Source organism: Triticum dicoccoides, chromosome 6A, assembly GCF_002162155.2.
Source record: "Triticum dicoccoides isolate Atlit2015 ecotype Zavitan chromosome 6A, WEW_v2.0, whole genome shotgun sequence".
Lineage (NCBI taxonomy): Eukaryota > Viridiplantae > Streptophyta > Magnoliopsida > Poales > Poaceae > Triticum > Triticum dicoccoides.
In genome coordinates this window covers 76,312,244-76,324,607 of record NC_041390.1, presented here as the reverse complement: position 1 = coordinate 76,324,607, position 12,364 = coordinate 76,312,244, and the positions used below count along the sequence as shown (strand labels likewise).

Sequence of the window (12,364 nt, the reverse complement as noted above, 5' to 3'; positions counted from 1 at the left end):
TAGTACTATGGCAATATCTGGTCCAAAGAACTCATCGCCTTGGTTGAAAATCTGAACTGCATTTGTACTATCAGACTCAATAACCACTGAGCTGCAACCAATCGGGAGTGCAAGGACTATACTGTTGTATACTGCATGAATTTCTGCTGAGTCCACACTGCTAACATGGGGAATGAACCAACAAGCAGCAGCAACAACATCACCTTTATCGCCTCAAGCAATAGCTCCCGTAGCCCCTGACATGTTTTCAGAACAAAAGGATGCATCCACATTTATCTTGACCATTCCCGCTGCTGGTTTCCGCCACATATGCTCCCTCTTACGCACAGTAAATTTGGACGATGATGCTCGGATAAAATTAGTACATAGTACTTTGATCGATGTGGCTGTACGATCGGGGGATTGTATGCTTACCCCCCCCCCCTCACAAACTGACGGCGTTGCCACCAAATATACCATGCTGAAACCGCGATCAACTTTGCCTTTGGGAGCTCGTTCGAAACACCTTGAGCCCTGCATAGAATCTCCATGGTTACAGGTCCTAACCGATCTTCAGAAATAGCTCGACAAATGTCGTCTTCAAGGCCAAGTTCTGACCAAACTTCCATCGCTCGAGGACACGCAAAGAGACAATGTTGGATATCTTCCATACCAATCCTACAATGTGGACACTGAGCACTTAACGGAATATGGCGATTAGCTAAGGTTCCAAAGCAGGGGAGGACTCCTTTTAATGTTTTCCAGATGAAATGCTTCACTTTCCCAGGTAAAACAAGGGCCCAAATGGTCTTCCAGATATCATTCAACTGAGAACCACCCTGACCGTCTCCCCAACGCCACTGGTGTCTGAACTGGTGTTCAAATTCAACATGGTAAGCGGACCTAACTGAGAAAGTACCAGACCGCGTAGCATTCCAAGCTACAAAATCATCGAACACCTCAACCCTCAGTGGTATTTGTAAAATTCTTTGTGCATCCACAACTGAAAAAACTGAACGAATAAGTTCTTCATCCCACAAACCTGAGTGTGGATCTATTAGTTCTTCCACTTTATTCAACATTATCCATCCTCTAGGCGTAATCACTTTCCTGGATTCACTAGAGGGTATCCAAGGATCTTGCCAAATGTCAATTCTTGAGCCAGTTCCAACACGCCATATACAACCCCTTTTGAATGTTTGAATGCCCGCAACAATGCTCTGCCATGTAAACGAGGAACCCTTCTTGGGGCCCGCACTGAGAATATCACCATTTGGATAGTACTTAGCTTTCAGAACACGTGCACACAAAGAATCTGGATTCTGGAGAAGTCGCCAACACTGTTTTGCTAATAAAGCAAGGTTAAAACTGTGAAGATCTCTAAACCCCATACCACCCTTCCTCTTTGGGATGCACATCTTCCACCATGCAAACCAATGCAATTTCTTTTTCTCCTCATTATCTCCCCACCAAAACCCCGCAATCTCATCAGTAATATTTTTGCAAGTCCCTTTTGGGAGTTTAAACACAGACATGGCATAAGTAGGGATCACCTGTGCAACTGATTTTAATAAGATCTCTTTCCCTTGTATAGATAGAGTCTTCTCCTTTCACCCTTTCAATCTCTGACAAATTCTATCAATGAGATGCTGGAAGCAGTCACTTCGATCCACTCCAACCATCGTAGGCAAACCTAAATACTTGTCAGAAAGGGCTTCTGTTAAGATATCCAGTTCCCTGCAAATCTCTTCTCTGACATGGACATTGCTGTTTGAACTGAAAAAAAACACTTGATTTAGCGGTGCTAACCTGCTGCCCAGAGCTACTGCAGTATGTGGTAAATATTCTCTTCAAGGTGTGTGCATTATGGGCATTGGCCCTCATCAATATCAAGGAATCATCAGCAAACAAGAGATAGGATATAGATGAAGCATTTCTACATACGAGAATACCTTTAATTCCGCCAATATCCTCCTCATGGGCTAACAAGCAAGATAAGCCCTCTGAGCACAACAAAAATAGATAAGGGGACAGAGGATCCCCTGTCTCAGTCCCCTAGTAGGTATAAATTCTTCAGTCTCAGTGTCACTAAATCTCACTCTGTAACTTACTGAGGTCACACATTCCATGATCAACTCCATCCACGATCTCGCTATTATCTGAGGAATAAAGTTTTGTTTACGTCAAAAAACAATACTCCGTACCGCTTCGTCATCGCCAAAAAATTTCTTTTTACCCACGATCCACGCCGATCTCTCCCTTGTTTCCGCCGCCAACCGCCCCTGCTGCCCGAGCCTTGCCGACCACCGCGCCACCGCCCCGCCGGCCCGTCTCTCCCCTGCTTCTGCCGCCGACCGCCGATCCACCACTGCCCGCTGATTTCCGCTCGGCCGAGGCCGCACGACGCCGCCGTGTGCCCCTCCACATCACGCCGTGGGGTTGCTGGCGCGCCGCCGCCGATTCTACGCCGACGCCTCCGACGCCGACACCAGCTACCGGCCCCTGAATCCTCGAGTTGAGGCAAGTTGTTCCTGGCTGCTGCGCCCGACGCCGACGCCATCTGCCGCCCCCGAATCTGTGCGTTCCGCTGCCGCTGCCGACGCCATCCGCCCCACGACTCCTCCTTTCCCATGAGGTACCTTATTTTCTCTTCGTTTACAAAACTCAGTGCACTCAAGATCGATGCCAATGACCATACCTTCTCCCGCGAGGTTTCTACCATTGCTAAATGACCAGATTGATGCATGATGCATGTTTGCTAATTCTTCAGTGAATACATCAACTGATGCGCAGAGACACGGATAGGCCACGTTGCCCTTTCCGAAATTTCCAGCACATAAGAGTACAGATTGCATGACAACACTTGCCTGATAGATAGATAGATAGATAGATAGATAGATGACCAAATGAAAAATGAGTTCAATTTCAATTCATCCTGCAGCATTAAGTGCTACTCTTTGGCGACATTGCCAGGGCTGCTCTGCTTTTCGTGCATTCAAAAGCACCAACCAGCAGGATGAATCTCGGCCGCCCTTTCACCTCATCAAACCAAAGTTTTAATTATATCAACACCGCACCATTTCCATGCACAGTAGAGCTGCAACCTTTTCCCCCCTGATGAACCACTGCTATGAAATGAATCGTCAAACAAAGCAATTGCCAATACAGAGGGAAATACATAGTAGTCTCGGCTAATAGATACTGACTGAGTTTTGACATCATCAGCTACTCCACTGCTTCATAGCCATCATTTTGTGATTATATCAAGCAGTGATATGCTCATATCTGCATATTTTTTACAGACTGACTTTTGTATCCATTTACATTTTGGTTTACAGATGGAGAATCGTAATCGGCTCGACATGAGGCGTGAGGCAGCCACAACAATTTAAGTTGGGGAGATAGCAAGTACCAACAGCAGTACCACGAAGGTCCTCCCTCCTTCCTCTGCCCATAGTTAATTTATTCAGTTCTAGTTGGATTTCAGGAAAGTATTTGTATGGAGAATGCAAGAGATGCAAGCTTTAAATAAGAACAAAGGGCACAAAATCCTTATCCAGATCAGTGAAACCCTCCTCTGATATCCCTGGCATGCATGTTCTTTTATTCCCTCGCTTCAGTTTCACATGCATACGGCGCACCTGGGTCGCTCATGTGCGCCACCTCTGTATGATCAACCAATGATAGTCTCTGTTATGGTGCAGCTTTTGAATTCTGATCATGTTTAATTTCCTTCCTTCAAACTGATGCAATGTGCTATACTGTCTTATTTTTCAGGTATACACCGAAGTGTGAAGAAAACCCTCCTTCAGTTTGTTTTAGTGCTGGAATCATCTACCAACCAGGCATTTGGTGAGAATTTGTCCTATGCGATAAGGTTGACAAGACTGTTGATAAACATAGATTATACCGACAAATTAGTATTCCTATTCGTATCAGCATTCCCTCACTTTATAAAAATCATTTACTATTAGTTATACAAATAATTTATATAGTGCATTTACACAGGAATCAGACAGGCATAGGAGCCAGAAAATAAGAATGTCATAGTACTTCATTTGGAGGTAGATCCTAGCATCGCATGACTTATTTTTGATTTCTTTTATGATTGATGAAGAACATCGGTTTGTTTCATATTCACAGAAGACACACATGCTGGTTAGCAATTCAGGCTTAGTTTGCAATGTGGCCAGTGATTACTTTGGAACATTTCACTGTCGTTGATCTAATTTTTTCATTGTTTTACTTTGACAGAAAATTCTGAGTTATCAATCATCTTATGCCTTTCCACTCAGCCTGACAATGGCAGCGAAGGTATTCCTGAAGAAATACGATAGTGGCCAAATACTACCTAGAGTCCTTTTCATTGCAAAAGCTAGTACTCCCATTATTTGAGAAATTAGCTCAAATATGATAATGTGCCGATATTTAATTGAAATTAGCTTCTATGTACTAACATAACATCTGTACCTTAAATAGTGCTATAGGTTATATATTATGCTAAAATGCAGTCTCTTTGGCACAAATTTCTTTAATCTTCGCTGACATTTCATCGTTGTTATCTCCAGGCAAGATCATTCAATCAGATAAACATCAATGCAACCAGTTCCTCCAAATTCAGTTTCAAGCTCCATCTTCCTCCAAGAAGCACTTCACTTCATGCCAAGAAATCCACGCCCAGCCTCGTACGGTGCGCTCCGACGAGCACCAGCACCGTGTTCAAGGACAAGGATCCCTTCAGCCTCGAGCGATACATGGCGTCCAAGGCAATGACCGTGAATGAAGCGCTCGACCGCGCTCTGCCGCTTGGCCACCCCGAGCGCCTCTTTGAGTCCATGCGCTACTCGCTCTTCGCGGGGGGCAAGCGGGTGCGCCCCATGCTTACGCTTGCTGCGTGCGAGCTAGTGGGCGGCGATGAGGCCGCTGCCCTGCCGGTGGCCTATGCCGTCGAGATGGTCCATACCATGTCGCTCATCCACGACGACCTCCCTTGCATGGACGACGACCACCTCCGGCGCGGCCGCCCCACAAACCACGTCGTCTTTGGCGTCAGCATCGCGCTGCTCGCGGGGGACGCGCTCCTGGCGCGTGCGTTCGAGCACGTTGCCCGGGGATGCACGGAGCATGGCATGCCGGCGAACTGCGCACTCCGTGCTGTGGCAGAGCTCGCCAGCGCCGTGGGCACGGACGGGCTCGTGGCAGGGCAGGTCGTGGACCTTGCCAGCGATGGCACAGACGTCGACCTGGCCACGCTAGAGTACATCCACGTGCACAAGACGGCACGACTCCTAGAGGCCGCGGCGGTGTGCGGCGCCATCGTCTCCGGTGGAGCCGATGAAGAGATCGAGGGCATCCGGCGGTACGCGCGTTATGTCGGCCTGCTATTCCAGGTAGTGGATGACGTGCTGGACGTGACGCGCGCGTCCGAGCAGCTGGGGAAGACGGCAGGGAAGGACATTGCGACCGACAAGGCAACGTACCCGAAGCTGATGGGCATGGACGGGACCCTCGCGTACGCGGCACAGCTTGTGGCGAGCGCTGAGGCAGAGCTAGACCGCTTCGACGGTACTTGTACAGAGCCTCTGCGTCACCTCGCGCACTTCATTGCCTACCGGCAGCACTGATTGATCAGTGCAATCGGCCAATTAAAAGGTATGACAATAGTTCATTAGTCTCACCAGATTTTTCTGTTCGGTTTGGATTCCATGGGATTGATATGCAATTTCCTCCTCTTGCTGAGCAGATTGACGGTGCTTGAGGAGGTCAGTGATAGTGCAGTACGATGGGGCCGCTTCAATACCCAGTCAGCGCACCGGTTGCGGGGATGCAGCAGCTTCAGCTCCCGGCCTATAGCTTTGACCAGCAGATCTATATGTGCGGGATGTGGCGGTGGCAGCTGAAAGGGAGGGCTCAGTACAAGCTTCCGAACAGTCCATAGGCAAGATGGACCTAGAGCTCCTGGATGGACACGCAGGTATGAAAGTATTCAGTGATCCAATTCCAAAATTAATGGCACAAACCTGAAGAAGATGAGTTTCTACTCCCTCCGTTCGGAATTACTCGTCCAAGAAATGAATGTATCTAGATGTATTTTAGTTGTAGATACATCCATTTTTGTGACAAGTAATTCCGAACGGAGGGAGTATATGTGTACTTGATCTTCAGCCAAAAAGAACATGTGCAAAATCTTTAAGAACAGATAGGAAAAAGTTGGTGGAGAGGGCAAGATGTACAAAACCTAGAAATCAAAAATGGAAAATAATATTGTGCAAGTGCAGATCGTGCAACCTGCATATGTGCAGGTTCCAGTTTATAGGGATTGTCAACCAAGACCAAAATTATAATAATCTTCATAACTGAATTTCGAAATGTAACTTGAGAATTTACAGCCCATAGAATTGGGAAGTTTTCAGTATGTAGGGTCTACATGCTCAGCTTAAGTTGTACGCATGTATAGATTGAAAATGCAGTATGATCTCTCCCCCCAGAAACAAAATCAAGGTTAAATTAACTTGAGCATAGTCTTTGGTTTGGAGTTACAAAAGCTGCCTTAGTTACCGATATTTGACGCAAGACACATGCTTTTTTCCACTGTAAAGCAGAAAACAAGTGCAGATGAGTCTTAAATGGTCCATCCTTCAGAATATAGGTGCAGAGTTTTAATATAGCTCTTTTTAGAATAACTATTAATATAGCTTTGAGTAACACCGGAATAAAAATAGAGCCTACAATAGAGAACTCAAGCTCTTGTAGAGATGGAAGGCGACCAACAACATAAATAACCAAGATTTCTGGCAAACAACTGCAGCTATCATAAAACAACGGATGAGGTAATGAAACTTGGAATTGACGGATGAGATAAAGTGAGAGTCGTCCTCCTTGCCTTACGATGGCTGCTGCCGCTATCATAATAGTAATATTTTATATAAGCTATTTATAACAAATCTTGTAACTGAAATTCTACTTGTATTTTTCCTCTTATGTTGTTTATGTAGACAACCCCACAAATTTCCATACTTCATTTGAACTACTTATCACGTTGTGCAATTATTTGTACTGATGAATCAAATATATGTCAACACAGTTGCAATCCTGCTTTGAAAATGAAGGCATATCGGAAACAACATACATACATATATATGGCTCCATAAGAAACTGAAATGAAAGAACCCCACCTACCATGCTGAACTTGCCATAGTTTTATGTGGTTTGAACACCATTTTTTCTAGTAGAACAAATATGATAATGCCAACATTAGCCTCTGAATGGCCGAGGTACATAAAAATCATAATCCTTCCCAAGTGTTTTTCTTGATTCATTAGCAATTCAAGAACCAACTGGAGCATTATGAATAGTTCAGTATAATTTTATCGATGCAAAAGCAGAGTGATACACATACCACACGCCCTGTCCATCTATCATATGTGCTGATCACATCTGTTACTTCCGATTGCACATCGTTCTCTCCCTGAAACAAATTCAACACGATAGTCTAATTGCAGTTTTATGTGCTCTGCATAATCAGTGAAACAACATGCAACTCAAGGCGCCATACGAAGGATTGAGTAAGCGCACAAGATGCTGCACCATTTGTCGGCGGCAGGGACCCAAGAGGATGACTTGCCCGGATCGAGGAGATGTTCCAAAGCAACCTTGGAAACCTGTTCAGTGCAAGAACTGTGGCGTCGAGGGTCACCGGCGAAACAACTGTGCCAAAGCTGCAGAACTAAAACTCCAAGAGGGCTGCTGAAATTGCAGCTAAGACAAGATCAGTGCATCTGATGAGAATAATGCATGTTGAAAGCTGAACTGTTTTGCTATGCTGCTTTACTGACTAATTAGATCAAGTGATGAACTGTTAAGAACCAATTTATGTTCGTTTGTTGAGGTGTGTTGTTGTGCAGAATTATTTTGTAACTATCATTTCGGATGATACTAGATTAAAGACCACTGTATTTTCTCATTATCATGGTGAAAGTGGAGTCTTGCTGTTGCGTGTTCGATGCAGTTGTTCATCTCTTCAACTTATCTTCATTGCTCGCTAATGATCTTGAACTGCTCGGAAATGAACTGAATTTCTTGAAACATGGGACACCTGAGTCAGATTGTTTGGTGTATGCTGCAAAGTTTAATTTTTTTTAGGGGAGCAAAGTTTAATGTTGTTTGCATTAAATACTACCGTATGTAGTACTCCCTCCGTTCCAAAATAGATGACCCAACTTTGTACTAACTTTATCCAAAATAGATGATCCAACTTTGTACTAACTTTGTACTAAAGTTAGTATAAAGTTGGGTCATCTATTTTGGAACGGAGGGAGTAGATGCGAACTGCATGAGTTAAAAATTTGAAAGAGACCAATCATTAACATTTAAATTGACATCATCGTCACCAAAGCTTACATGTGCTTTTCCATTTGTTGCATTTGAGCTTTCATGTATTTGCCCACTTATCCCCATTGGCTAAAACTCGTATCCTTGATTCGTATTTCGCACGTGCTTTCATAAGGTTATTTTTCTGAATAGTGATAGAATTTAAAACAAGAACAATCTTGAAAATAAGTGTGAATAAGTACTTACATTTCTTATGTGCTCTACCTGTGTAGAAATTCGTTGATCAACTATTTTTGGTCCCCACGTGATTGTAGTTTGACATAAGAGAGTTCTTTTTTTATTCTCCACATGATTGGCACCAATTATTAATTTATACTCCCTCCAATCCAAAATACTTATTATGGTTTTCGTTCAAATTTAGCACTCAAATCATAAAAAATTCACTGATCCTGTCTTATTGGAACATGTGAATGGAACAAAAAAAGAGAGTAGAACATAAGGATGCACAAAAAAGAAAGATTAGAAGAACAAGACATATACTGATTAGAAAAAACAGTCAGTAGGCATAACCCTTCACATATGCAGACAGCGCTGCTATGGCTTTAGCCCTACGCCAAGGTCTTCATCTGATCAACCAAATTGGCTGCTCAAATGTGCTAGTTGAATCAGATTGCCTTGAGGTTATCTCAACGTGCAAAGGTGATGTGGATATTTTGGCGCCATACTCCGCAATCTTAGCGGATTGCTTTCTCTATGCCCACGAGATCAATTCAATCTGTTTTTAGCACTGCAGAAGGGAAGCTAATGATTTGGCACATTTCTTAGCTAGGCATGCTTATGATTCAAATTTATGTATAATTGGGACGATGATTTCTCTAGATTTCCGATTCCGCATGTACTACAGGATGTTATACTCGTAAACTCGCAATAAAGTGCCAAGTGGTTTTCCCTTCAAAGAAAAATAAGGAAAAAAATTATAATCTGTTTTCTTGCCACCACAGAACTCGGATGTGTACTTCATGTATAGTGATTTTGGAAAATGGTCCAAGTTGATCGTAAAATTACAAAGTTTTTCTCTTTAAAGAAATAGGAGCAAGATCATAAAGAATTCCTCCATTTTCCTTTGCTCCATTTGCCAAAAGGAAATTTCTATTCCTCTATCTCTTCTCTACATTTTCCTACGAACCAAAAAGGGCACCAAAAATCCTACAATCGAGAAGAGCCCTAAACTGTAAATTTCATGCAGTTTCGGTCAAACCGTACTCTCTTGTACCCCTCTGTAAAAAAAATATAAGATCGTGTAGATCGCTTGAAATACATAACAAGTAATTAAATATGAACACCAAATTTAAACCCCACCCAGAGCCGTGTCCCACGAACTACTCTCTCTCTCTCTCTCTCACACACACACACACACACACCACACACGCACACACACACACACGCACGCACGCACGCACGCACGCACAGTCTGCTCCCAAAATCAATTTTTTGAACTTCAGATAGCATAAATTTGTAGTTCAAGATCCCTAAAAAATAATAGTTCACGAGTTCTAAACAAAAACACCATCCTATAATAATGTGAGGTGAAAAGGATAGAGCGCTCATCCACGGAAATTTTAGGTATTGGTCTTTCTTTGGTTGGTCCTATGCATGCATAGTCTAAATTTAGCATACTGCCCTACCGTTGATAGATAAATAGTGCATTCATCACTTGTATTCAATATAGTGTTCACCTGAGGTTGCCATATGAGTGCGCTATCCGAAAGAATGCCCAATAGAGAATTGTCTCAAATGCCCAGAGGACCCCAACATATGAATTTGATGGAAGTCATGTGCCCCCGGCCTGCATGATTGGCTCTAAGAATGCCCAGAGCCCAAGGGTCCCTCGCGTCGCCCCCGCCCTGGGCGACTCGGGGGCTCTCCAACCCTAGGGCCGCCGCCGTCTTCTCCTTCTCCCCTTCTCGCGCCGCCGCCGGGTGACGCCGCCGGGTGAAACCCGCGTGGCAGACGGCGGCGGCGGGGGGACTCCCTCTCCCGACTCCCCTTCTTCCGCGTGCGGCGGATCTAGGCGGCAGTCGGCGGTGTCCTGCGGCGCTCGCGGTTTGGCGCGAGGTGGCAGGCCTCGGCGAGCGGTGGTGGGGCGCGGGGCACGCGGCGGCGAGCCTCGGTAGGCGGTGCCGGCTGCGCGCGGGGCTGATTCCGGGGCGGCGGCGCGGGCATGGATCCATTGCGGATCTGATCCTGCGGGCGCGATCTCGGCTTCCACTGCTCGGCCGGCGGGTCTCGGTGGGGGGCTTCTCCTTGCTGAGATCTAGCAGCGGGATCATCCAGATCCCGGCAAGGATGGCGGCGACCCGTGCACGAGGGATGGAGGTCTTCGATCAGACCCGGGTGAAAACCTGCTATTGGCTATTGCCAAGGCCGGCGATGGCGACGCTGTCTGCGTCGTTCCCTTCCTGAAGGCATCGTCATGGAGAAGTTCAAGGCCACTCTCTGCTACCTCTGGGGGAAACCCTAGATCAGTAGATCGGATGACGGCGGCTCTCTGGTGTCGTTTCCCCCCTGGGGGCGTCATTCTTGGAGGTGCACACGGGCTCGAGGGACTAGAGGACGGCGACTTTGGTGGAGCGGTGCTTCATCTTACACATTGATGGTGGCGGATCTCGGCGGCGTGGCGCTGTGGAGACTCGGCGTCTGATGCGCGGAGATGGACTCGTGCAGGAGGTGGAAGCTGTCTGGCGTCATGGTGGCGTTGATGGCAGATAGGCCTGGCAAGGTCGGTGCAGCAGTACAGCTCTGAAGATGGATTGGTGGCAGACGGCTGCGGCGGCCTCATACCCGGCAGGGGTCCTGATTGAGAAGCACGCTGGACTGGTGGGTGCCCATACCAGGCAGGCGTCTTGGGTGGGACCTCAAGTCTTTAGATGTTTAGGTTTGGCTGCGTGGTCTGTTTGGTATTAGGCCCAGACTTTCAGCGCCCCTACATCAACTGGATAGAGATAGCGACAGTTGTTACTTGTTTTGGTGGCTTTTGACTTATTGTTGTATGACTCTGTACGGTCTTATGTCAATAATTAATAAAATGGCTGTATGCACCGTCCAGATGCAGAGGCCGGGGGTCGTCCTCTTTTTCTAAAAAAAAATAACGGTAATCATTTATGGACAATGGCGTCTTCCAGAAATTTCATAGGTTGCAGTCCTCAAAGTTACAAGATCATCCATCCATCCAGATTGGACATTTTTTCGGGCAACACTCACACATGGCGGATTTAAGTCTTTTGTGGTGACTGCGGCACTAACCATCACCCTAGCTTTCTTGTTAGACATGCCTTCTTGCAAATTTGTGTTGGCGCAAAACATGTGGCTATAGTCGTGCCCAATTAGCTCACATATAACACATACATACCTAAGGGAGACATAGTTCTAGGAGCATAAAAGCCAGTTGGAACAAACTGATTAGTGACATGACTTTTTTGACACGTCTATACTATACAAATTATAGATTCCCTAGAAATTCTACGTCAAGAAATTACCGAGGAGACCCCATGTTAATCGGGGAAACAAAATGTAACGCCCGGATAATCACGCTACAGTAATCTCACGTTAATGGTGACACGTCACCTCTGTCACTGTAATTAATTTCGGGTTAATTCAAAACCGTTTTAAATTTAAATCCTAATTAAGTCAAACGACAAAAGTTTTCGAATATTAAAATAAAATGTTCGGGCTATATCTAATATTGCATCGGTAATTATGGTGAAGTAAACACATTTTTATAAAATGCCTAAATGCTTTTAAATGAATTAAAACAAAAAAGAAATAACAAAAGAAAATACAAAGAAAAAAAAACAACAGAAAACAAAAAAAGAGAAAGAGAAAGGCCCCCACTGGGCTTCGGCCCAGCAGGCCGGCCCATTTGACCGCAGGCCCAACCGGCCTCCCCCACGCCTCCCTTATCCCCCCCACGACCGAAACCCTAGCTCACCCCCACCCCACTCGCACCACTCCTCCCCCTGGATCTGGATCGGGAACTCCCGATCCCCTCGCCCCC

The 12,364-nt window shown here is 45.6% G+C and overlaps 1 protein-coding gene across 3 annotated transcripts; it reads left to right on the top strand.

Annotated features, from left to right (window-relative positions):
• Nucleotides 1-2,132: 2,132 nt before the first annotated feature.
• Nucleotides 2,133-7,986, top strand: LOC119315081 (geranylgeranyl pyrophosphate synthase 7, chloroplastic-like). Of its 3 annotated transcripts, XM_037589750.1 has the most exons (8): nucleotides 2,133-2,614; nucleotides 3,318-3,410; nucleotides 3,757-3,831; nucleotides 3,988-4,043; nucleotides 4,234-4,293; nucleotides 4,548-5,631; nucleotides 5,723-5,953; nucleotides 7,505-7,986. In XM_037589750.1, the coding sequence occupies exons 5-6, from the start codon at nucleotides 4,282-4,284 to the stop codon at nucleotides 5,601-5,603; spliced, it is 1,068 nt and encodes a 355-aa protein (XP_037445647.1). In that variant the 5' UTR covers nucleotides 2,133-2,614; nucleotides 3,318-3,410; nucleotides 3,757-3,831; nucleotides 3,988-4,043; nucleotides 4,234-4,281; the 3' UTR covers nucleotides 5,604-5,631; nucleotides 5,723-5,953; nucleotides 7,505-7,986. The 3 variants fall into 3 exon arrangements, with proteins under 3 accessions (XP_037445647.1, XP_037445648.1, XP_037445646.1); XM_037589751.1 differs by lacking the exon at nucleotides 3,988-4,043; XM_037589749.1 differs by lacking the exons at nucleotides 2,133-2,614; nucleotides 3,318-3,410; nucleotides 3,757-3,831 and having other exon boundaries at nucleotides 4,027-4,137.
• The last annotated feature ends 4,378 nt before the right edge of the window (nucleotides 7,987-12,364 follow it).

Coding starts and splice junctions, on each gene's coding strand:
- LOC119315081 (XM_037589749.1), top strand. CDS start 4,084: ATGATTGATGAAGAACATCGGTTTGTTTCATATTCACAGAAGACACAC. Junction 4,138..4,233: donor CACAGAAGACACACATGCTG/GTTAGCAATTCA, acceptor TTACTTTGACAG/AAAATTCTGAGTTATCAATC. Junction 4,294..4,547: donor GCCTGACAATGGCAGCGAAG/GTATTCCTGAAG, acceptor TGTTATCTCCAG/GCAAGATCATTCAATCAGAT.